Here is a 27,233-nt window from a genome sequence, read left to right as displayed (position 1 = left end):
ATCCAATCAGCCAACGGCCTGTATAGAACAAAAGACTGACCTCCTCCAAGCACGAGGAAATTCTGCTGGTAGACAGCCTTCAGACGTGAACCGTGGCCCTGGCTCTTCCCTGGGTCTCCAGCCTGCCTGACCACCCTGCAGCCTACCTATTGGATGTGCCAGCCTCCACACTCACACGAACCAATTCCTTTAAATAAACCATCTCCCTTGCCCCACCCCCAACCCTATTGGTTCTGTTTCCCTGAAGCATGCTGACTAACACAATGGTAACCTCTGGGATCCACCAGTTCGTGACTTAGCTGCTTACACTCTGCTGACAGCAGTTCATTTCTCCACTAACTGCTTCTTCTCCAGCACCTGGCATCTGTGTGCTTCCCATTCACACTCTAAAGGGGCAGCTAATCTCATTATAGAGTTCCCACTTAAGACCACCTCGAGTCCAAAGGCCGGGCTAGAGGACAAGGCAGCGACAGCTGGTCTGACAGCTTTGTTCAGGATGGTAGAGTCACATGGCACAAAACTCAATAGGCTGGTCATCATTAACCACTCAAACCGCTCCCCCCGCTTTTTTTAATCACTAGTGACAGGGGTAGGGGTTGCCCAGAGAAATCACTGCACTCCCAGGCATGAATCCTAGTATCTCCTGTATAGACTGACGATGCATCAGGAATCTCATCGTTTGCACAACTCCCAGCATAGCTGAGAGGCAGGCCCCACAACCGCACATAAGCCAAGTCCTTGCAATACATCTCTTCACATACATCTTCCGCTGGATATGTTTTTCTGGTGGAACCCTGGCTGATATGCCTCTCTTTGCCTTAACCTCTCTATGCCTCAGTTTCCCATCTGTAAAACAGACAACAATAATAATATCTACCTTACAGGGCTGACCTGAGGATCACACAAGTAAAGCTGAGCACGGTACACGGGCCACAGTAAGACCCCAACAAGTATGAAATATTATTGTTCATGTAACAGTCGCTATTGTTATTAATGAATCCATGCCTTTGGGGAAGAAGTTTACACACTAGTAGGGAGATTTTTAAAGATAATTATAACGTAAAGACATATTTGCTAAAAACATAGGTAGATATAAAGTGTACCAGGAACTAAGAAAAGAAAGACCTAAGCATGTCTGGGGCAGAGTGGAAGGCGGCCCACTGTAAATACATAATACAGCTGGGCCCAAGAACCCCACTGCTTCTGTTCTGGGACCATAACTCTCCTAAAAATATGCTACAGGGCAAGAAACCCCTTCCTCACCAAAAGCTTTTAGCCAAATCTGCAGAGAAGTGTTTCCCAATGGCTATGATCCCCTTCATGAAAAATCACTCATTTACTCCAATTTTTATTGAGAACCTACTACGGCCAGGTACTGTGCTAAGGGTTGAGAAATAAAGAGGTTTAAAAAAAAAATCCTCTTGATGGACAAAAGGGCTCAGACCTTAAACAAATAAACGCCTCATTTCCAAATGTAACAGAATAATGAAAGAAAAACAAGCCTAGCAAGAGAAGCAACTGAGGGTAAGAAAGGAATTCTGGGAAGAGTTGGGATAAAAGTGGGAAAAGAAGGATTAGAATTATAACCAGCAAGGCCAGAACCTATCATTCAACCAAGGTGAGGAACAGAAAGCTGTGAGCAACCCCAGCTTTCCGGGAGACCAGGCAGTTAGTTAGTCCTTTGGTGGTTAATTCCACCCTCAGCCTCTCCCACCTTCCGCATGCCCCCAGCGGTGCCCTAAGCAGGCAGAGCTTCCTTCCCCCAGGGCAGCAGTTTGAGACACGGCAAGTTGGAGGTTGACAGGGGACATGACCTCACTACTTTGCTATTGTTGTTATTCACCTGAAATACTGCTAATGCCAAAATCCAGTGACTCTCAAACTGGGTTCTCAGAGGATCTCCAAGAGGTTCCATGCACCACCAAATGTTTGTTTCAAATTGCATGGATACAGAAACTAAGAGATCACAATGGTGGTCATAAATACTATTCCAAGTCAACCTGGAATCACAATCCATAAATGCCCATTCCACCTTCTAAAGTAAATCTGCACTAATAAGGCACTGTTTTTATATAGTAGGGATCTATAATATTTTTATTTGAAAATAATACTCTACTGCTTCAAAAACATTTGGAAAACTGAATTTTGAAACTTGAAAACTGAAGTCTGGGGCTGACATATTTTGAGAGATTGCAAATCACCACTCCAATGTACTTGAGGGTTACTGGTCATCATTTATCCAAAAAGTACACAGGAGAATTAATTTGGGACATTTTAAAAATAATCATTCTGTTTACACAAAGGATAAATGCACTTCATACCCTAAATGCAGTTTCCCTGGTGATAGGATGGGCTGTATTCAGTGCTGCCGGTACTGACCACTACCTTAACACTGATCCGCTAATAAAATTCGTTAGGGTACTGACAGCTACTGCTTCCATAGCTAAGGCTGTATACATGAATCAAGGTTTCTAACCAGGCATTCACTACAGCCGCGTGTACCAGAATCAAACCAAATGGTCCTGAAGGGAGAATACTGAATCAGTATCATTTATAAAGATGGCACCGCGCGCTTCCCTGGTGGCGCAGTGGTTGAGAGTCCGCCTGCCGATGCAGGGGATGCGGGTTCGTGCCCCGTTCCGGGAGGATCCCACGTGCCACGGAGAGGCTGGGCCCGTGAGCCATGGCCGCCGAGCCTGCGCGCCCGCTCCTTAATGGGAGAGGCCACGACAGTGAGAGGCCCGCGTACCGGAAAAAAAAAAAAAAAAAGATGGCACCTCCTTAAAGCATCTCTCCTTATATGTGCATTAAGTAAACATGACAGTGCATTAAGTGAAGAAACATACATAATTCACACAGCTGGAACCACATAAACACACTCTCCTCCACACATTATACTCTGTTAAAGGTTTATTTAAAACCATATTAAAGGACACGGCCACAATACAGTTTATCTACCCATTATGCACCAGGGCAGCACACAGCCCTCTCTTCAAATGGGTATGTGGCCTGGGGACTTCCCTGGTGGTCCAGTGGTTAAGACTCCGCGCTTCCAATGCACGGGGTACGGGTTCAATCCCTGGTCGGGGAACTAAGATCCCGCATACCGCACAGCACGGCCAAAAAATAAAAAGGTACGTGATGTGATGTGGCTGGAAGCAGGCTATTTAACAATTTAAAAAAGTTTAACAGAAGGATAATTGCTATTTGTCAATAAATGATCATTGAACGCTTAATTAAATCTACATTTATGCTTCACCCACACCTATTACAATGCAATAACATGACCTTTTCTGTCATCAAGCTACAGAGTCCAAAGTCTCCCTACTGAATTAAGTCTCAAATGTCACAGCTACAAAAAATTATTTGGTCAAAGCCAGAAGAACCCGGGCTCTACAAAGCTTATTGTGTTGCTGAAATATTTATTATGCCCATGCCTGTTACCATATTTGGACTTAGAGAAAAATTTTAGTAGGGACTCTCTTTAGAGAATTTTCTTAACTCTAATCTCAGGAAGAAAATAGTTAAAACCTGTTGGAGACCACAAATAGTCCCACACATACACACAGCTCTGTGCACAGACGTGCTGTCATGTGTGCAGACACTCAGATCATTTCCTCAGTAGCCACTCCTGGGAAACAGCAATGAAATTAGGAAAGGAAGAAACCTCTGACTTTCCTACTTTAAGCTCTTCAATTCATGTATGCAGGTGTGTGTACACACACACACACACACACACACACAGCACACACATATAAACAGGTATGAGGGGTGTATATTTTCAGAAAGCATCTAGTGAACAGGAATTTTATAAAAATTACACTATACCTGTACCAATTGAACTTGTGTCCATTTAAATAACATTAAATAACGTTAAAACCTGTTATAATGCCACTAAAAGTGTAAAAGTTAGAATACAAGTGAATACCACACATTTCAATCCTCAAATGCTTAAACAGCTAGGGGCTCAAATTGATTTTTTTTAATATATTAGATTTGGGATTTCCTTGGTGGTTAGACTCCACGCTCCCAATGCAGGGGGCCCGAGTTCAATCCCTGGTCAGGGAACTAGATCCCGCAAGCCGCAACTAAAGAACCCAAAGGCAGCGACGAAGATCCCACGTGCTGCAACTAAGACCCAGCGCAGCCAAATAAATAAATAAATATTTAAAAATAAATAAATAAAAATAAAATATATTAGATTCTATTTATAAAACAATTGCAGTGCCACTAATGGGAGGCACATATGTAATTTTAAATTTCCTGGTAGGCACACTTAAAAAGATAAAAAGGAACAGATGAAGTTAATTTTAATATACTTAATTTAACCTAACATATAGAAAAGATGTTCACTTCCACCTGCCATGAGTATTAAGACATTATTCATGACCAATTTTACCTTTTTGGGGTACTGTCTTTGAAATCTCACATGCAGTGTTCATTAAAGTACATTTCACTTCAGGCCCACACATTTCAAGAGCTCATTAGCCTCATGTAAGCAACGGCTCCCCGGGGAGTGGGGCGCAAAGTGATAGAACATTTCCATGGTGGCAGAAAGTTCTATTGCACAATGTACCTCCCAACAGAGGGAGGCGGGAAGTGCAGGGTGGGGAGGAGGAGGGCTGAGGCCAGGCAGCCAGACAGAGAGGCAGAGATGGGCAGACTTCAGAAGGCCTTGTTTGCCACACTGAAGAGTGCAAACTTTACCCTGTGGACAGCGGGGCATAAGGGTGAGACAGTTAAAAAATTCAGTGTTGGGCTTCCCTGGTGGCGCAGTGGTTGCGAGTCCACCTGCCGATGCGGGGGACACAGGTTCGTGCCCTGGTCCGGGAAGATCCCACGTGCCGTGGAGCAGCTGGGCCCGTGAGCCATGGCCGCTGAGCATGCGCGTCCGGAGCCTGTGCTCCGCAACGGGAGAGGCCACAACAGTGAGAGGCCCGCGTACCGCAAAAAAAAAAGAAAAATCAGTGTTAATCAGTGGTTAAAAACACAGATTCATAGGCCAGAATCAATCCATGATGAACATTCTTCCAATATAAGATTAAAAAATTAAAAACAAGGGAAATGCAGTATGGTTTTCATAAAACTAAACTTATTCAATGCAATAAATGGCCCTTTATTCTAAGATTATATGCCTTGGCGGGGGCGGGGGGATTAAATGTGCTTTTATGACTTGGTGGTAACCACAGATTGTCACTGTGCTTTAAAAACATCCGTACCAGGCAAATTTTTAAATCTGCAACACTAAGTTCTCTGAAAATTCTATTTCTAAATTTTAAACGCAAGTAAAATCCAAAATTCTGGAACCACCTCCTTTAAACACTTTCTGGACGTTATTAATACGGACATATGGGCCAATGTGTGTACAATATTCTCTATTCTGATTTTCTTATTTTATATACACATGTCCAAGTAGAAGTGATACTTACAAGACTTTTATCTTGAATTGCTATATAGTAATTCGGCATGTTAAGTGTATTACTGTTTATTCAGTCATTCCCAGAATGCTCTGTGTTGAATCTTTCACTTTACTAGTATGAATACCTTAACCCAGATTAACTTTCCTCCTCTACCCCCAATTCCATGGATTTCCTCAGAATATAGTTCCCAACAGGGAATTTACGGGTCAATGGCAATGAAGAGCTTTGTTTTATGTTTAGTTCTTATTATATATCACCAGACTGTAGCAAAAAGAAAATATGCAGCACTGCCAATATTTCTTACCACCGTAACCTGCAATTATTTCTGGTAATCTGATAGATGAAGTAGTCTTGATTTCCATTTCTTGAATTGCTAAGGAGGATACACCTGTTCACGATGATATCGCATCTTGAATTTTCTATATTCATCTCTCCTTGCCACTTCCAGAGATGACTTTGGGTACTGACCTTTGGGATCTCAATTCTTTATATTTTGGATAATAACCAATTAATCTTTTAAACTGTCTCACTATCTTCACCCATGCTACGGCATTCCATTTAATATTGATTCTGTTGCCTGTGGCTGGGCTATTTTTCTTTTGTTCTTCAGATATTCCAGCACATCTGTCTTGAGGATGATGATTTTCTACCTTGCTTCAGTGGCCATAAGTTTATCTTCCCTGTACGGCTGGGTTAAAAACCCTATTCCATTTTCTTCTAGTTATTTTATAAATAAATACAGAAGCATTCAAAAGCTGAGGTGCCTTTATACTTTGAGATTAACAGACTTTTAAAACTGCAGAACTTTCTGGTCAGGATGCATTTTTCTCAGTTCCCATGGTGGACTGGTCCATATCATAAAAGGACAGATGTCACAGAACAGTCACCCTTCTTCAGTCAGGAGGGAAGCTGGGCATGAAATTTGAGAATCAAAACTTCTGCCTTCTCTTCAAGATGTCCACCACCCTGCAACCCTCAACTGCCAGTGTTTGTATATATCTCGACAAGCTCACTTACAATTAATTTTCAGCAAGGAAGGTCATCACAAACAAAAGCAATCACCTGAAGAAGATACCTGGCTGTTGCCCTGGAGTACAACAACCAAACCAAAACAGCTATGGAGGCATGTTACCTAGTTATTTGTCATATAATGAAAACTCCCGGGGAAATTTCAATATTTCCCACCATTGATGGAAAATGTAGAGAAAATAATATGATAAAGCAAAAAGTCATTTACAAAGTTTAGATTATACTATAAAATTTTTACATATCTACATATGTAACTTATATATTAAAAAAAGAAGTTAAGTCACCTGAAACTAATGCAACATTGTAATTCAATTATACTTCAATTTTTAAAAAATAATAAAGTAAAGAAAGAAAATGAGTATTTCTCTCTTTGGAATCTCACAAAATAAAGTTTAAAAAAAAGAAGTAGGGCTTCCCTGGTGGCACGGTGGTTGAGAGTCCGCCTGCCAGTGCAGGGGAGACGGGTTCATGCCCCGGTCTGGGAGGATCCCACGTGCCGCAGAGCGGCTGGGCCCGTGGGCCATGGCTGCTGGGGCTGCGCATCCGGAGCCTGTGCTCCGCAGCGGGAGAGGCCACAACAGTGAGAGGCCCGCGTACCGCAAAAAAAAAAAAAAAAAAAAAAAGAAGTAAATTTATTGAAAGGTTAACAGTGGTTATGTGAAGGGAGGTAGGGTCATGGGTTATTCTGATCTTCTTCTGTAGATTTCTTCTGCATTATATACGTCATACAATTAAACGTTTTTATACAGACATACCCAAAGAACATACTCTTATCCTTTTAAAAACTTGAATTCTTAAAAATGGATGTAGAACAGATCTTGGCATTATATGAAATCAAATGCTACTAAAAGTTAAGCCAGATCCCCCAACTTTTATTTGGGCCACTGCTCACTAAACACAAGCACCCCCCTCCTCCTTTTGTTTTCATATGTACCAGGCCTCCTATCAACACTTAGAATAGTAAGTCTATCAGAGATTCGTTAGAATTAGAAGAATTCTCAAAATACCATGAACTTACTCTTCTCTTTTTTTTTTTTTAAGGTTAAAGTCTCTAAAGTACTCGCAAAAAATATATGCAATGAGGTTTACATAACAGCGACATGATGGTATTGCGGTTTTCCCGCTTTTTTTTTTAAAGTCCTTATCTGTTGGATATATATTGAAACATTTACTGGCAATGATAAAATATTTAAGATTTCCTTAAAATACTCAACTCACCCCAAAGAAAGGGATGGGGGAAAATAGATGAAAAAAGAACAGAGGATTGGAATTACTTAAGTTGGGTGATGGGGGCCATTATTCTATTCTGCTTTGTGTACATTCAAAGTTTTTCCATAATATAGCTTTTTGAAAAGGTACCATGACAAGTGAAAAGCCATATACACACGTGCACCACAATCACTGCTCATATATCATCCAAGGTAGCGAAATTAAGCTCACAGCCAAACAGTTTTTGGGTTTTTGTTTTTTTTTTTTTCACATCAGGGTGACTATCTCAAAGGGAGCATCCGACTCTGCACCTTTTCCTTATCAGGCGATAAAGAGTATATGCATGTGTAAATCTATATCCAAAAATGTCTTTCATATGCATCTACTGATCTGAGTCAGAAGATTTCAGATTTTCTGTCCTGGGCCAGAATTAGAACAAGATAGCCAACTGACACAGCACTACTTTGCTCGCGACATTTAGAAAATAAAACAATTGGGCTTCCCTGGTGGCACAGTGGTTGAGAGTCCGCCTGCCGATGCAGGGGACACAGGTTCGTGCCCTGGTCGGGGAAGATCCCACATGCCACGGAGCGGCTGGGCCCGTGAGCCATGGCCGCTGAGCCTGCGTGTCCGGAGCCTGTGCTCCGCGACGGGAGAGGCCACAACAGTGAGAGGCCCACATACTGCAAAAAAAAAAAAAATAAAATAAAACAAGATGCATGCTGATTCAAGCCATAGCAAGACCCTATTCTGGGAGCCCCATTCTCCTGACTGACACGGAGTAAGGACTCTGCTACTTCTTTAAGAGGACAAGCTGGTGCCTACACAAGTCAGCTGCAGGGCAAAAAGCCTCAACACAAGTTAGAAAACTAAGATGAAGATCATTTATTTTATACAATCTTTTTTTTAATTTAAATTAAATTAAAATTTTTAATTAATTTTTATTGGAGTATAGTTGCTTTGCAATGTTGTGTTAGTTTCTGCCGTATAGCAAAGTGAATCAGCTATACGTATACATATATCCCCTCCTTTTGGATTTCCTTCCCATTTAGGTCACCACAGAGCACTGAGTAGAGTTCCCTGTGCTATGCAGTAGGTCCTTGTTAGTTATCTATTTTATACATAGTAGCGTATGTATGTCAATCCCAATCTCCCAATTCATCCCACCCCTCCTTCCCCCCTTGGTATCCATACATTTGCTCTCTACATTTGTGTCTCTATTTCTGCTTTGCAAATAAGTTCATCTGTACCATTTTTCTAGATTCCACATATAAGCGATATTATACAGTCTGTTCTTGGCAACAGTCGCAAAGGATGATATCAATACTAAGGACCTGGGAGCCCCAAACTGATGACCTCCCAGTGAATCAAAAGTAAAAACAAAGCATAACCCCTAAGGCATACCCAGTGGAAGGGCTTTCATGTACACTATCATATGTGATCCTCAAATCTCCCCTGAGAGGCTGGTAGGGCCTGTGTTATTTCCATTTCATGGATGCAGAAACTTGGGTTCCAAGCTTTAAGGTGACAGAGTCTTCTGCTTCCAAGGACAGTGCTCTTTTCACTGCCCCACACCTCCTTGGAGTATATATGTGATGGTGAGAGCAGGTAAGCCTTTCATAAAGTGAAGCAGAAAAGGGGAAACCAGCTTTAGGTCCACCACTTCCTGAGTTTCAAAATGCCCTCAATTACTTCCTAATTACCGTCTTTTTGTTCTTTCTCTTCTCTGCTATGAGCATGGAGGCCTTAACAAATGGCCCTTCCATCTCCTTCCGTGTTACTATGGGCTGGTGTCCTCTGCTTTCTGAGCTCTGGCAGAGGTCTCCTAAAACTCACTTAACCCAAGAAACAGAAATAATTCTTTTTTATCTTTTTTTTTTTCACGTGGGATCTTATTTCCCTGACTAGGTATCAACCCATGCCCCCTGCAGTGGAAGCGTGGAGCCTAACTGGACAGCCAGGGAGTTCCCAGAAATAATTATTTTTTTAAACCAGGAGGGACTGTCATGGCCGTGTCTGGGAGGTTTGCTTCTGGTCCTCTCTCTCCATCAGTCAAGACGGTACAAAGGAAGAGAAGCTGGGAGAGCAACATCACAGCCCTCACCTCCCACAGAAGACTAAACCTAGGAGAAGAACAAGACGTACCTCTCTGACTTCATGAAGCTGGCCGGAATACTGACTCTTGGCTCTTCGGGCGGCAGCAGGCGACTTGTGATGTGTGATTGTGACCACGCCGGGGGCCCCCGCACTGAGGTGTCTCTGGCTACAGGGAGATGCAGAATTGGGTGTTCCATGGGGGAGCAAAGTGAGACTTCGGCTTCGGGAGCTTGGCGTCGTCTAGAATAAGCAACAGGCATCAAACTCAACAACCGACCTGCAGAACACAACCAAGTGCTGGCTTCCATTTATGTTGGACCTCTCAGGCTTTCCCCTTCGTCTTTAGAGGGATGAGGGGCTGGGGAGGTGCCCAGCACGACATGCTCTAATCCCACACTCACTCAGGCCAGAGAGACTGTCTCCATTAACTACGCTTCTAGTCTCACCTCCAGTCATGTCTCCTGCCTCAAAATATGGCCGTGGAGATCTACTCTGAGCCCCCCAACACCGCGGGCTCTTGGGGTGCTGTGCTCCTCCTCCTAAATGCCCTCCCCTCCCGCTGGCGAAGCCAGCTCAACGCTCTGTGCTGTGTGGAGCAAGCCCTGTCTGTCTCAGCCCCTCTGTGCCCTTATTCCACTACATCGAGGTTATATTCATTGTCCAGCTAAACTTTGATTCTTTCAAACTCATCTTTGTATCCCCAAGACCTGGCACATCATGATTGTTATTTATTAAGTACTTAATACATGTTTGCTGCATAAGGGAGTGAATGTACCAAGTAATCCACCAATTAATCCCCATTTGTTAGTGTAGTGCTGGTATTTCCTATTGTATCCTATTGTAACGTATCATCCAAATAACAACTGAGTATATGATAAGGACGGCATCACAAACTTAGTGGAGATGAATTTTTCAATAACTGGTGTTGGGATAATTGGGCAGCCAACTGAAAAACAAAGTTGGATTTACCTCTCAGATCACAGACCCCCAAATGGATCAAAGACTTAAGGGGAAAAAAAGAAAAAAAGCACTAGAATAAAACATGTGGCCTGGGGGTAGGGAAGACCTAACGCCTCCAAATCCAAAAGCCATAAGAGAAAAGCTCAATAAACTTGATGCCCTAAAAACTGAAAACTTCTTCATGGGAAACAAATTTTAAAAACCCACTCCCGCCACTGACAAAGCCAACCGATAAACCAGGAAAATTATTTTCAACTAGTTTCACAGACAAAAGGCTCATCATTCTAATTTGTAAATAGGAATATAATGCCTAGGAATTAAAAAGAACAACAAACTATTAAAATAGGGCAAGATATGAACAGACAATTCACACACACAAAAAAATATAAATGGCCCTTAAATTATATGAAAACATGTTCAACTGTACTCCCTCCGTCTAGGACAGGTTAATAAGACACGGCACACCTCCATGATGGAACATTACCAGGACGTAATAGGATCATAAGAAAGGTCTCTGTGAACTGGTCTGGAAAAAGAAATCTCTAAACTATACAGTTAAGTGAAAAAAGCAAGGTTCCTAACTGTTCTATAGTATGCAAAGTTCTGTGTCAAAATGTGGAAAATTAGTGTTTTTATCATTTGTTCATAATCATTGTTTAAAACAAAAAATACTCTAGAAGGATACACATGAAACTCAAAGTGGGCTGCTTATTCATGGAGAAGCTAGGAATGAGAGAATAGGAACAGAGAGGGAGGGAGATTGTTCACTGCAGAGTTTTCATATTCTTTCATTCTGAACCATGTGAATGGATTATCGATCCAAGATTTTCTACATTCTACATAAAAAGCTGTGTTCTAAATGTTTCTATACTTCATTTCAGCTTGAGAACAAAAGGCAATTAGATGCTATGCTTGGATTCATGCTAGTTTCTCTATTTCAATTATCAAATATCTACCAAATACCTACTATGTGCCAAGGAGAATATCTGATGTGTGATGTCAAGGTGAAACATGAGATGTATGAGGCCATCTTTCACCATAGATGCTTTATAGTACTGCTGGGGATATAAGAGCACAGCCACAGAGACAGTGAGACACACACACACACACACCCTTTCTCTGGACCTGTTGTTTCTCCTCTCCCCATCCACCTCCACACACACACACACACACACACACACACACACACACACACCCTTTCTCTGGACCTGTTGTTTCTCCTCTCCCCATCCACCTCCACCTCCACACACACACACACACACACACCCTTTCTCTGGACCTGTTGTTTCTCCTCTCCCCATCCACCTCCACACACACACACACACACACACACACACACACACACACACACACAGAGTAAGGAAGGGCATGACAAGATACTAATTTGGCAATACAGCCAGAAAATGTCAAAGTGAGGAACAGAAAGATCAAGGCGAGCTGATTTCATCACAGAAGACTGTTCTGAGGGCAAAGAATTTGAAGCCTGAGTAGAATTGAGGGAGATAAAGAGACACGGGTGGCGTACAATGCAACCCAGAAAGGAAGTTCAAAGCCTCCAGCCTTGGATAACAGTCACAGGTCTAAAAATTGTTAAAAATTAATGATCCACAATTTTACAAATCTCCAAGGGGTTGGGGAGCAGGGTGGGAGCCAGGGTAAAAATCAGAATTTTGTGTTAGCCTGTAGTACCACGGTAGCTTGTAAATTTCTCTGGATGTGAACTTGGACAGAATTAATAGGAAGACAGATAAAGTCAGGAGGCAGTGTATTGCTTTTATGTCAGCTTATATACAGGTAACTGGAGAAACCTGTGGTCTAAGAATTAAGTATACCTTGATCACAATGAAATACAACAATCGTCTACTTTCAGCTTCAATCTTTTCCCTTGGAGTGAAGAGGAGGAAAGAAGCTATGTCGTTAATTCTTCAAAGACGCAAATTTGCCTAAGCATTAATCTACTGAAATACATTTTGTTTTTCTGGTTTGTTTTGTTTTCATTTTCACCAAGAACTTTACTGAACAACGTATTCACCCTTTGTTCCAATCTGAAATACATTTTGATTGTTTGGGAGCCTTATTCCAACCCAAGAAAAGGCAGATTTTTTCACTGGGCTTTGAAGCCAGATAGCCAGGTTTTGCCCACATCCCCAGCTCTACCAGGTTCTAGCTATGTGATCTCAAGTGAGTTAAGCTTTCTTATTAAGCATCAATTTCCTAATCTTTAAAAAAGGAATCATAATACTGACCCTTAAATGCCATCATGAGGATTAAAGTAGATCATGCACAAAAAAAGCTTAGCACAGGGCTTCCCTGGTGGTGCAGTGGTTGAGAGTCCGCCTGCTGATGCAGGGGACAAGGGTTCGTGCCCCGGTCCGGGAAGATCCCACGTGCCGTGGAGCGGCTGGGCCCGTGAGCCATGGCCGCTGAGCCTGCGCGTCCGGAGCCTGTGCTCCGCAACGGGAGAGGCCACAACAGTGAGAGGCCCGCGTACCGCAAAAAAAAAAAAAAAAAAAAAAGCTTAGCACAGTGCCTGCCATGCAGGAGCCGTGTGGCCAAGTTTGTTTCTTCCCTTATAGCCCTTAAAACTTGATCGATGAAGGCATTACTGATTTTTAAAATGTTAAGAAGTCGCTTAGCACAAAATTGTAAGCAGTCACTGACCTGCTCCTCATTTTCTATAGGGTCAAAGTCGTGATGAAGCCCAAAATGAAATTAAATAATTACTGGAGAACCTACATGGTCAGCAAGACTGTAGGGGGAACCACACTTCTAAATTCTGAGCAGAATGAGAACCCATCAGAAATCAGAAAGGAAGACCTCTCTGGTAAGGGGCGCCTTTGAAACCTGAAGGACTATCACGTAAACGACGGTAAGTCAGGAAATTCACCCAGGAGCCAAAGGATTCTGCTGTGGACGTCTAACCCCACGCTCGTTACTTAACGGCTGTCACTTGAATTCACAAGCAGTAAATTTGAGTCGAAAAACCTTTAATTTCCCATTCACTGTATGTTTCTCGTGGTTCAATTCACACTCATGTCTCCTCTCAGGGCAAATACGAGCAAACAAAGTCTCTCTCGGTAAATCCCGTAGGTCATCAGGCACCCTGAGAAAAAGGCAGAAAAGGCAACAAACCGCAACCACTACAAACAAGCGGCTCTTTCCAAAAGGTGGCCTGTCGAAAATGTCCAGGTTGTGTTTGAAAATTACACGAGGGGGACTTCCCTGGTGGTCCAGTGGTTAGGAATCGGTCTTGCAATGCAGGGAACACCAGTTCGATCCCTGGTCGGGGAACTGAGATCCCACATGCTGCCACTAGTGGCCCCCGCTAAGCCCACGCTCCACAACTACTGAGCCCATGCTCCTCAACTAGAGAGAAACCTGCACACAGCAACGAAGAGCCCGCGTGCCACAACTAAGACCCGTTGCAGCCAAAGATATATAATTAATTAATTTAAAAAAGAAAATTACACTTAGGGAATTCCCTGGGCGGTTCAGTAGTTAGGACTCGGCGCTTTCACTGCCAAGGGTGTGGGTTCAATCCCTGGTTGGGGAACTAAGATCCTGCAAGCTGCGTGGCACAGCTATATTGAAAAAAAATGAAAATTACACTTAGATGTCATACACACACCTCTCTGCTACTAATTTAAAACAAAATATTATCAAAGTTTGAGGAACAACATGTCAAGGTTTTGCTCCAAATATTGACTTCAAGGGAGCAACTAGAAATGCCAAGTGTGCCACATCTGCAGAAAATTCTGAGGCAAGAGTAATGGCTCCTACCCGGGAGTGAGATCCACTCTTTACTTAGGAGAGCCACCCCCTGTGTACCCTCCCTCAGCAAGTAGCAGTAGGTAAGTGGGGTTCCTGCCTGACAAATGGGGTGATGCCAAAGAAGAGAACAGGTAGCAGGTAAGACACAGCACAGATGCTCAGACCCCACCCAGGATTCCACCTGTAATCAGGTGTTATATTTACCAACCTCTTGGTTTTTCCCTACTTTCTTCCTTGGATTTCTACGTTTCCCAAGGTTTCAAGGCAGGGACACACAGACGTCCTTTTTGTATTTACTGGCCCAAACTGGCATAAAGGAAAGGTGTGACTGGAAAGGGAGAAGCAGCACTAGCTAGAAAGAATATTTCCAGCAGGGAAACCAAGCAACAAGCCGGAGAGAGAGAGTCTAGTCTGGGAAGCTTAGAAGAGAATCACAGGACAAGCAGCAAGAGGACCTAGTCCCACAGGACAGTGTGGGTGAGTGGTTAAGACCACGGTTTCTCAAGTTGAGGGCCTTGGTTCAAATCTGCACTCTGCCACTCATGAGCTGTGCGGCCTAGTAAAGTAATGTGGTGTTTTAATTTCTAAAATGCTAATATTACCTCATGGGTCATTGGAGAGTAACATGAAAAGACAGAGGTAAAGCACATGCCATATAGGAAGCATGCAATAAATGTCATCATTATCATTCAAAAATTAAGAAAAATGAGGCCTTTGGGTACTGAGTAGGTGAATGATTGTTAAGTGGGCCCAGAGTCAAGTATATGGATTTAAAGGTTGTTTTCATCCAAGTGCCTTAAGCAGACATAGCCTTACCTTAACTTCCTTAACTTCCAAAAAAAAAAAGAAAAGGTAAATTAAGAGTAATCATCCTAATTACTAAAAAAGTTTGCTTCAGAGAAAAAAGTACAAAGTACATTTACTATGATTGCATGTTTTTGAAAACCTATCTGTTGTAGAACACGAAGTGACTGTAGATTGCTCCAATGATACATGGGTACCAAAAGCAAAGAATTAGTATAAATAAGTAATGAGCTATTTCCCATTAGGATTTTAGAATAAACAAACCCTCAAACTGAAAAGATCATCAGCTGGTCATAAAAACGTCTTAAAACTTGTATCAGAAATTTATAATTAAGCTTGCTGCAGCTGAAATTAAAAAGCTGAAAAGGAGTAGGGGAGGGGAATATCTTAAATATACATTCATAGCAACTGCTTCTGTAGAAAATTTTTCTGATGGGAAAAATTGCTGAGAGTCAATTATAACAGCCTTCAAATGCCATTTAATTTTGGTGCATATTTTCCTCACTTCCTTGAATTCTTTCACAGCAACGGGAAAAAAGACACTATATTTCAGAATAAAATAGCCCAGGGGAGGCAGAAAAATCAAACTGGCCTGGTTATGTTTTGTGAAAAATAAATTCAACTGACTAAAATCATTTCATCACATCCCTTCTCTCTCCTCTAAAAAAACAAATTAATGTGCCATTTCTAAATATGTGAAAGCTAACCATAAAAATTGTGGTTTAGGACTTCCCTGGTGGCGCAGTGGTTGGGAGTCCGCCTGCCAGTGCAGGGGACACGGGTTCGGGCCCTGGTCCGGGAAGATCCCACATGCCGCGGAGCAGCTGGGCCCGTGCGCCACAGCTGCTGAGCCTGTGCTCTGGAGCCTGCGAGCCACAACTACTGAGCCCTCGTGCCACAACTACTGAAGCCCGTGCGCCTAGAGCCCGTGCTCCACAACGGGAGAGGCCACTGCAGTGAGAAGCACGCGCACTGCAACGAAGAGTAGCCCCCGCTTGCCGCAGCTAGAGGAAAGCCTGCGTGCAGCAACGAAGACCCAACACAGCCAAAAATAAATAAATAAATAAATTATAAAAAAAAAAAAAAAAATTGTGGTTTATTCCTTTTCTTCCAAAAGGAAACATACTTCAAAATCAACCAAAAGGGAAAAGCATAACAGTTTTTAAAATATTACATTCAGGGCCTCAAAATTATTCAGATTTTTGTTTTTCTGGCGGTCAACATCTCAATAAAACGTGGAGTTGTTTTTTTTTAATGTGGAGTGTTTTTAAAATGAATCTATCCTACTATTTTGCTTAATAGCTTCATATGAACCTTTTCATTTGCCCTGCTTTTTTTTTTTTTTTTTTTTTTTTTTGTGGTACGCGGGCCTCTCACTGTTGTGGCCTCTCCCGTTGCAGAGCACAGGCTCCGGACGCGCAGGCTCAGCAGCCCTGGCTCACGGGCCTAGCCGCTCCGCGGCATGTGGGATCTTCCCAGACCGGGACACGAACCCGTGTCCCCTGCGTCAGCAGGCGGGCTCTCAACCACTGCGCCACCAGGGAAGCCCTGCCCTGCTTTTTATTTGTTTGCTTTTGCTTTTTTTTTTTTTTTTTTTTCGGTATGCGGGCTTCTCACTGTTGTGGCCTCTCCCGTTGTGGAGCATAGGCTCCGGACGCGCAGGCCCAGCGGCCATGGCTCACGGGCCCAGCCGCTCCACGGCACGTGGGATCTTCCCAGACCGGGGCACGAACCCGTGTCCCCTGCATCGGCAGGCGGACTCTCAACCACTGTGCCACCAGGGAAGCCCTGCTTTTGCTTTTTAATATTCTGTTACCTCAGCTTAAAACTTGGACATTTTCCAAGTTCATTGCCATGATTAACTTCCCAAAATCATATTCAGCTCTCTCTACTTTTCCAAATTCCTGTCCTCTTACAGAAATAGTTTCAACTCTAAGCTACCAAGCCTAGGAAATTTCTTCCATTGTTATATGTGAATCTTGAATACAACTTAAACACTTTCCACTAACTTTATACCAAGATTCTGTTAAAAATACACACAAACAAATGCATACAAACATGTCTGCAAAGGAAAAATTGTGGTTTTCCCCAGAGGGGAAGGCTCTAGCTTGCTTCTAAACATATCATCCTGATTATACATGCAAATGCTAGATCTCTGAAAAATCAGGGCAAGCAAAATGCATATATTTCCATTTTCTGCAAATAGAGGGATAGAAATCTTGACATTTTCAGCTTGCCTGTTATCCCAACATTTTCATCCACCAAATAAATTCTGCTGACTCTTCTCTAATAGCTAATCCAATTGCTCCAGAATCCCTAACCCATACTCTGGCACAGCCTCTGTCCAGGTCAAGTTGAAGGTCCCAAAAGGGCTGAAAGGGACTCCCCTGGTGGTCCAGTGGTTAAGACTCTGTGCTTCCACTGCAGGGTGCACAGGTTTGATCCCTGGTCGGGGACTAAGATCCTGCATGCCCCATGGCAAGGCCAAAAACAAAAAACAGAAAACAACTGGGCTGAAAGCATTGGTCTCATGCACTTGGCATATCACACACTACTATTTTTTCCCACTTCCCCCAGCTTCCGCCATCTTGCAGATCCACCTAGAAGTGGTCATGTGCAATTTTAAAACCTTCCACACACCCACCCTCTCAGCTCCTGCACCTTCTATCCACATCCTTTACTTGGGACCTTGTGATTCCACGTACCAAGACTCCTTTTCGATGCTTTATTCTGAAAGCGTGAAGGTTCCCTCTTTCTATTGTCCAGGCCCCATTCTCTCCAATCCTCCTGCTGTGGAATTACAGAATTTTAGAGCTAGAAGAAATCTCGAGTCTAGTCCTCCCACTTTATAGATCTAAAAACTACAGCCTCAAAAAGATAAAGTGAAATGTACCAAAAGAGGAGCCAATTACGAGCCTCCTTCAAGATTTAACTAAAAAAGCCTGATGAGAGACTCAGGTCCTCCAGCTGGTCCTTCTCAATTAAATGAGGACTTAGTCATTGAAACAGTGTCTGACACAAGGTTGACATTAAAACATTTAATAGAAAGGATGAAAGCTGATACCAGTTTATCCATTTTCACCTTTCCTCTTGCACATTCACCTATCGTAAAAATACACATGCAACACTCCTTTGAAAGCAGGATAACTGTGTACTATATTCTCTTAGAACTGCAGATCCTCAAAGAAAGTCATTTTATTTTATATATGTTGTTTGTAAATAACATGAAACAAAGACTTTTTAATGCTGAATAGCTGTTTCAATAGGAAAAAAACAACTCTGAAAACAAGGACTACAAAGAAGTTGATTTAACTTAGTTATGTTAGAGCAACCACCAAAAACCCAGAACCACCACCAAAACCCTAGAGCAACCTCCAGATTTAATATAGAAATTTTAGTTTCACTGCTTTTAGTTTTAGAAACAAGATAAGGATTCCAATATCATCACTGTTTAACATAGTACTAGAGGCACTAGCCAACAAAATAGGAACAAAAAAAGAAAAAGAGGTAGAAGGATAAGAAGTAACAAAAATGTCATTGACTGTAGGTGTGACCATTTTACAAAAAAATAAAAAGCAAGCACACTAGTGAGTCCAACAAAGTTGCCAGATATATGATGAACTTAGAAAGGTCAACAGCCTTCCTCTATATCAGAAATAACCAACTAGAAAATACAGTAGAAAATAAGATATTCAAAATAACAATAAAACTATGATGTACAGGTATTAATCCAATAAGGAATACATAAGACTTTTGTGGAGAAGACTTTTTTTAAATCTGTGAAAATAAATCAATGAGGAATTGAGAAGATGAAGACACACCCAGGTGAATGAATTGGACAACTTATTATAAAGATGTCATTTCTCCCGAATTGTTATATAATTGTTCTAATAAAAATTCCAGTAGGGGGGCTTCCCTGGTGGCGCAGTGGTTGAGAGTCCGCCTGCCGATGCAGGGGACACGGGTTCGTGCCCCGGTCCGGGAAGATCCTACATGCCGCGGAGCGGCTGGGCCTGTGAGCCATGGCCGCTGAGCCTGCACGTCCAGAGCCTGTGCTCCGCTACGGGAGAGGCCACAACAGTGAGAGACCCGCATACCGCAAAAAAAAAAAAAAAAAAATTCCAGTAGGATTTTTTGAGCAACTCAACGAATTTATTACAATATATAAATAGGAGAATAAAGGTCTGTGAAGAGCCAAGTTAATTCAGAAAAAGGAGAGGGGCTCACCCTCCCACCAGATACAAATACTAACAAACAACAAAGCCACGATGACTATATGGTATTCATGCAGGAACTGGCAATTGGACTAAAAACTAGAAAAGAGGGTGTGAGAACATGTTAAGTATATATGAGAACTTGGTATATTACAGAGGCAGCACCATAAACCAGTGGAGAGAAAAAATGCTATTGGGAAAAGCAAAATTATTGCTGGCTTTCTGTCTCACGGAATATACAAAGGCAAAAATCTAAATGTAAACAGTAAAACTACAAGCTAACAAAAGAAAAGGTAGGAGAAAAGTTATGTAACATGTAGAAAAGCATTTCTTAACCAAGACCAAAAGTGTAAATCACAAGTTGAACAATTTGATGGATTTGACTACATTGTAAGTAAGAGTTTCTATTCAACAAGGACACTGCAGACAAAAATCACAAGTGTGTAGAGACTGGGAGAAGACAGATTAATATCTAGAATATAAAAGGAGCTCCTAGAAAAAGAAGTCAGAAAATACAGCAAAAAATATGGGCAAAGGATAAGAATAGGCAATTTACAGGAGATTCATGAATGGTTAATAATATATCAAGGTAATCAGAGAAATACAAATTACAATCACCAGGAGATAGTATACCCACCAGATTTGCCAAAATTAAAGAGTAAAACATCCCCAAATAATGGCAAGGATGCAAAGATACTGGAACCCCTTGCATTGCTAGTGAGAGGGTAGACTGGTGCAGCCATTTTGGTAGCAGTAAAGCAGAATTTAGTGAAAATATATATGTATGTTCCCTAGGATTCTCAAACTTTCTGCTGGGCAGGTACCCAACAAATATGCTCCCAGTCACATGTATACAGAGGGATAGATACAAGGATGCTCCCAGGTGATGAAGGTGGGGAGTTTGAGACAATGTAGGTGTACAGCAGTAAGAGTCTGTATAAATAAAAAGTAGACTCTTCATAAAATAATACACACGCATCAAGTAGAAGTCATGACTTAGAGGTATGTAGAGCAACACTGATAAAGCATACTGCTGAGTTAGAAAAGTTTAAGAAGAAAATGATAAGACCAGCAGGACAATACCACTTAGGTAAGTTCAAAACGCATACAACAAGGCAAACAAAGACACATACATATGCCAGGAATTAATGCTGACTGGGGAATGGGAGCCAGGAAAAAAGAAAAATAGTTATAAGAGTTTCTTAAAAAAATTTTTAAGAGAAGGACTTGTTTGGACTGATGAGTTTACCATGATCCTGTAATGATGGTTATAACTTTAATTACAAGTATAGTTATAATAGTTAACACTTACATGACACCCACTATGTACCATGAACTGTTTTAAGTATTATATACACACCTTAAATCATTTTTATAATTTATAATAAAAGATGTAATAAATCTTTAAATAATGTAAATCTTTAAAATAAAAATTTATAATAAATCTGTATGATATACCATGAGGTAGATCTATTGTTTCCATTTCAGAAATAAGACACAGAAAGATTCTGCATCTTTCCTTGGGTCACACAGCTAGTAAACAATGGAGCTGGGAGTCAAGTCCAAGCGAGCTGCCTCCGTGGCCCATTACATTGCACTTGCTAGAGTGAGTCACCCACTCTCTTCAACTGAGGTCTGAAAAAGTCACCACAACTCTTTATAACCATAACTAATAGCTTAATTAGCATTTGGAGGGAAAAAAATCCTTTATAATATCAAAGCCCCGTAAGCATGCCAATTCTCAAATACTCAAACAATAAGCTCTTTAAGGCGAAAATACATGGATTAAAATTTTTTTAATCAATTATCCATAATAATAGGGGCAATGGTATCAAGAATAAAATGCAGCTCACACCCCTCGTAGCACTTAGTGTGTTTTACCCATGGGTAGTCTGTCCATGATTCACTGTCCTCCCTAGACTGTGACTTCCCCCAGGCGAGGGACTGTATCCAGCCACTGTGTACCCTGTGGAATCTGACACAGGCCTCACCTCGCAAGTGCTACGAACGCAGTAAATGAGAGCAACGAATCCCCCCAACCTCAGTTTTAACTGCTGGTTACACCACTGCTCCCTCCCTGGAAACCTAATTTTTAAAATACCAACAATGACTCAAAGGAAAGGGAGATATCTCTCTCCTTTTCCAAGAGGCAGAAGAGTCTGGAAAAGACACATCACCCCCACTTAATTATATCAAGCCCGAAATGTTCAAAAAGCAACCTGGTACAGTTTCAACCAACACACATACCTGAGAGATCCAAGAGGTATTTACTGAGCACCTACTATGTGCCCGGCACCGCTCTAGGCAATAGAGATACAACAGTGAACTAAACAGACAAGTATACCTGTCCTTATGGAAGTGGCATTCTGGGAAGGCAAAGAGACAGATAGACTTAAAATATAAAGTGTTTTAGATAATATATAATAATCTAAAGCAGGAATAATAGACAAAAGTAATACAAAGCAGGGATAGACAAAAGTGGGAGGGCTTACCAATTTTAGATAGGTGGCCAGGGAAGCCCTCATGAGAAGGTGACATTTGATTTAAAGACCTGAGTGAAGCAAAGGAGTGAGCCATGCTCTGACAACTGGGGAACAGCATTCTAGGTAGAAACTCAACAGGTGCAAAGGTCCTGGGATAGGAGTCCACCTGGCGCGTTTGAGCAAGGAGGACAGCATGGCCGGGGTGAAGTGAGCAAGGTACAGAGCAGTAAGAGATGAGGTCAGAGAGGTAACGACTGGAAAGATGAGCTCCTGAATTAGACATTACAGACAATGGCCAGGCAAGCCAGAGTACCTGGTATAACCTGGGGCTGATTCAGATGCTCAGAAAGATGAGCAAATGAGAACAATGGGTTCCAGCAAGCTTTCCTCCTCAGGGCCATATTCAGGCATTAACTTGTTATTTGCATACAATTTAGATATGTCTACATAGCACAGATCATCTCTACTGGATCATTTTCATGGTTAACTTGTACTGCCCTGCAGATGGGCACTTCATGATTTATTCCCTTCCCTATTTCCTCTCACATCTCAATATCATCGAACTAGAAGACACTTTATGCCAGAAATGAATCACAGAACAAAAGGAGACTGCACGCCAAGGGATTCTATAAATGATCACTCCATAACATGGCAGAAAGGGGGCTCTTATTTTACGTTTAAACTTCCATCACTTACCAGTGGGTCAACCCAGCCACAGGGATGGAAAGTCCAGTGCAATTCTAAGACAGAACACTTTAAGAAGCAAATGTGATTTTCCCACAATCCATAACTCATCCCTGACAGATGCACTCCTATCTACTTAGAGATCATTATCTCCTCCCCAAATGCTCAGGCACAAAAGCAGGAAGCGCAAAAGGGCAACTCTTACTTGTGTTTCAAAATGCTTTCCACGGAAAAAAAAATTAAATCACACCACTGTCAACATGCCTCAGCTGCATGCAGAATCCTACAGGATCCGTGGAATAAATCCCACTTGAAATGACTTATTTCAAGTTTCATATTACTGATGAAGTTAAGACAGAAATGCAGGACTTGCTAATAACTCAGGGAATCTGGGTAAATAGGTGGGGTGGTAGCAACAGGAAGCTGCAATTTTCCTGAAATTTTATATCTGACCAGAACCTTCGAAGCTATTGATATCTGCCCTCCTCTCTCCTGCTGGACTTGTTATCTGCATGTAACACACACAGGTAGGTATTCTGCACCTACGTAACCCCTCCCTAATTCTCCCTAAGGCACTTCTTGCTGAAGCGAAACAAACCACAGGTTCACAAGCTTATGCTAAAACTAAGCTAAGCTTATTTTTAAAACACTAAGGAATTTATCTGTGTCTAGGATTTCTAACAATCCAGACACAAGACTTGACAAGTATACAGAGCCAACAAGATTTTTTTTTTCCCCTACAACTTATTTCTGGACCGCAAAGGAAAGAACCTGACTCACTCTCAGATCTCTCAATTTTTAGCCAAGAATTTAAGACGGGAGTCATTAGAAGTATAAGTGGTTTAAGGACTAGGCCCTGTCATTCCAATCACTGAAATTTGCAGAAGCTGGCCCAGCAAATGAGTATCTGGCAGAGCAAAAAAGCCCGTAGGACTCCCAGTGGGTGCCAGTAATTTCCATGCAGAAAGTCTGCGGATGGAGTCATTAGAAACAGCCCAGAAAAGGTTGTAAGTGACCAGCCCGAAGCCCATCTTTTTCTCACCCCAAGAAATGTAAACAGGAGGCCAGCTGTAAATGTCATATTATACGTGAGGATTTTTGCAATGTCCAGCCTTAGGGTATCAGGTAGCAGAGTTAGAAAAGCCCTAGTGGATGTTCTCAATGTCCTCAATTTAACCAAGTAATCGGATTTCCCACCACTTTCCATTCCTTCCATCCACCGTCCAGCACAGCGGGTACAGCCTGCTCATGGTGCACAGTCCACCACCCACCCCCGCAGTGATGCCTGCACACTTCCGCCCACCAGCGGAGCTGGGGGTCCACAAGGAGCCACGTGGATTTAGTCCCTACTCTGTTGATGCTGGTGTACGCGTTACTTTAACGGCCTAACTTACATAGTACACTGACAAAATATAACTACGAAAAATAATTCCAATGTATTGAGGCAGGAGATAGGTGGGCTCCAGGTTAGGCATTTACAACTGGCCTCCTGTTTACATTTTTGGGGGTGAGAAAAAGATGGGCTTCAGTCTGGACACTTACAACTAGCCTCCTGTTTGCATCTCCTGAGACAGGAGATAGGTGGGCTCCAAGTTAGACATTTACAATCAGCCTCCTGTTTCAACTACGAAATAGAAATAACAACAGAAGCAGGGTAAATAGCTGGATTTTGTCTCCTGTGGACACTGTAAGATAACAGTCATGGCAGGGACAGAGAGGGGCTAAACCCTGTCTGAGTAAAAGATCAAGAGGTCACATACTTCCCATCCTTAGGGTCAAGGGAGACACTGCACATGTGCAGAAAGCCTCCTTGGGGGGTCAAAAAGGAGGGGGCGCCACCCCATAATAGGTGATGCCAAGGCCCCCCATAGGCCGCTGGGCTGGAATCCATCTTGGAAAAAAGTTGCACACACATGTCGGGGAGGGTCCTAGGGCAGGTCACGTGTGGAAAAAGAAACCAGATAATTGGCCAAAGGTAAACAAAGACCCGGAAGAACTGCCCTATATACATGATTTAACTGCCTCTTCACTGCACTCCTCCTGATTGGGGGGGCGCCCACACCCTTTCTCTCCCAGTGTGTATCTCTGCCTTGCTTCTGTCTTAACTGAAACTGTTTCTCTGTGTGCTCCCCCATTTGTTGTGCTCTGTTTCTAATAATAAACTTTGTACCTGTTTTTACAGTTTCTGCCTCCTTGAGAAATGCATTTTTCAATGGAGGCAAGAGCCAGGGGAAATTTGCTTCTAGCCTCCAGCCCTTGCTGGCCTAGTGGCTAGGATTTCTGGTTTTCATCCAGGCTACCCAGATTCAATTGCTGGGACGGGAACTAAGATCTCACTTCAACCGCACACTGCTGCCTCTCCAAGATCAGTGTGATGAATTCTTTATGAAATCATAAAGTCTCTACGAAACTAAGCTGGATGACTTGGAAAATGTCAATAAAAGTTGAGTTGCTAAAAACTGCTGTTCAATTAGGTGTGGTCATGATAACTGTAAAAGACTAGAAACCATTTCGAAAAATCTAGAAGGATTCTGTAACCAGTTTGTCCTGTTCTCTAAAGAAACCAAAACAGAAGATTATAGCTGATACATTACAGATATGCTTTCTACAGGGGAGAAGATGCAGAATTTCCACCAGTAAACCCATGCTTGGTGAAAGGGCCTTGCACCTACATCTAAAGAGTGGTGAGTGAGGGAGAACAATCAAGATGGTGGAGTAGTAGAACCTGAAGCTCATTCCCTCCCGCAGAGACTGGTGAGTGAGGATTTTAAGTTAAAATGACATACATGCTTAAGATTATGATTCCTAGCTTTAGCCAACTGGTTTGTGTGGGGTTTTTTTGATACTGTAAATTAAATGTTTATTTTAATTGAAGGATAATTTACATTGTGTTAGTTTCAAGTGTATAGCAAAGTGATTCAGTTATATATAAATATATTATATGTATTCTTTTTCTGATTCTTTTCCCTTATAGATTATTAAAAGGTACTGAGTATAGTTCCCTGTGCTATACCGCAGGTCCTTGGTGGTTATCTATTTTATATTTAGTAGTGTGTATATAATAATCCCAAACTCCTATTTTATCCCACCAACCCTTTCTCCTTTGGTAACCATAAGTTGGTTTTCGCTGTCTGTGAGTCTATTTTTATGTCATAAATAAGTTCATTTGTGTCATTTTTTAGATTCCACTGATAAGTGACATCATATGGTATTTGTCTTTCTCTGTCTGACTTACTTCACTCAGTATGATCATCTCTAGGTCCATCCATGTTGCTGCAGATGGCATTATTTCATTCTTTTTTATGGCTGAGTAGCATTCCATCGTATATATGTACCACATCTTCTTTATCCATTCATCTATCGATGGACATTTAGGTTGCTTCCATGTTTTGGCTATTGTCAACAGTGCTGCAACGAACACTGGGGTGCAGATGTCTTCTCAAATTATAGTTTTCTCCAGATGTATGCCCAGGAGTGGGACTGCAGGATCATATAGTAACTTTATTTTTAGTTTTTAAGAAACTTCCATACTGTTCTCCATAGTTAGCCAACTGATTTTTATCAAGGGACAGTGTCTCCAAATCATCAGCTAAGAGAACTTCTCCTGGAGTGTCAACCCTGGAGTGAAACCCTGTTCTCCAATGAATGAGCTTCAAGATAGCAGTTTCCATGAATTCACCAGTGCAAATACTGGCTCGGCCAAGAGCTTCTGGGCTCATCACAGGGGAGGTGGTATTGGCTCCAGGTTTCTATACCTGGGCAGGTCAGCTGTATGTTAATACTCAGGGGACAGGGAGGAAGATGGCCTGATCCTCACAGGAAATGTGGATGCAAAGCTGTTGGGTGTTACAGACACACAATAGGTCCTTCTAGGACTCAAAGTGCTTCTGAGCTAATATGTCACTGTTACAACAGACTCGAGGGCACATGAAGGGAAAGTTAAACTCTGATCGCTCCCTGCATGATAATACTCGAGAGATTTTTCCTCATTCCTTACTGTCTCCAGAGACTCCACTACCTCTTGAAGAGTCCAAATCACTCATTTTTTAAAAGAGGGTTTTGTCTTGTATTAAAATCTAATTGGATTCCTACAGTTTTAACAGACTTAGTGACTTTAACAGATCAACTGGCTTAATTCCACCAAAATGAATAATAGAGGAGAAAAAAGAGGTTAAGGGCACTGGGAAAAATACATGACCTTCACTTGGAACCTGGCTGAGAAAATCTCCTATGATCAGATACCATCTAGTTTTTTTTTTTTTTTTTTTTTTTTTTTTTTTTTTTTGTGGTATGCGGGCCTCTCACTGTTGTGGCCTCTCCCGTTGCGGAGCACAGGCTCCGGACACGCAGGCCCAGTGGCCATGGCTCACGGGCCCAGCTGCTCCGCGGCATGTGGGATCTTCCCGGACCGGGGAACGAACCCGTGTCCCCTGTATTGGCAGGCAGACTCTCAACCACTGCGCCACCAGGGAACCCCTCAGATACCATCAATTCTGGATATTCCTGAAGCTTTGAAAGACAAAGAAGCAGTGGTGACCAAAAGAGAGATAGGGGATGTGGAA

The 27,233-nt window shown here is 42.2% G+C and overlaps 1 protein-coding gene across 6 annotated transcripts in view; it reads right to left on the bottom strand.

Annotated features, from left to right (window-relative positions):
• The window catches only part of OSBPL10 (oxysterol binding protein like 10), a 373,396-nt gene that overhangs the window by 136,490 nt on the left and 209,673 nt on the right, over positions 1 to 27,233 (bottom strand). For all 6 annotated transcript variants that reach the window (XM_032647860.1, XM_032647862.1, XM_032647863.1 and 3 more), the window contains one exon: positions 9,804 to 9,995. In XM_032647860.1, coding sequence (XP_032503751.1) covers positions 9,804 to 9,995 — 192 coding nt within the window. The remainder of the gene's footprint in view (positions 1 to 9,803; positions 9,996 to 27,233) is intronic.

Source organism: Phocoena sinus, chromosome 11, assembly GCF_008692025.1.
Source record: "Phocoena sinus isolate mPhoSin1 chromosome 11, mPhoSin1.pri, whole genome shotgun sequence".
NCBI classification, from domain to species: Eukaryota; Metazoa; Chordata; class Mammalia; order Artiodactyla; family Phocoenidae; genus Phocoena; species Phocoena sinus.
The sequence above is the reverse complement of the archived record's forward strand: the minus strand, read 5'-3'. Positions and strand labels throughout refer to the sequence as shown.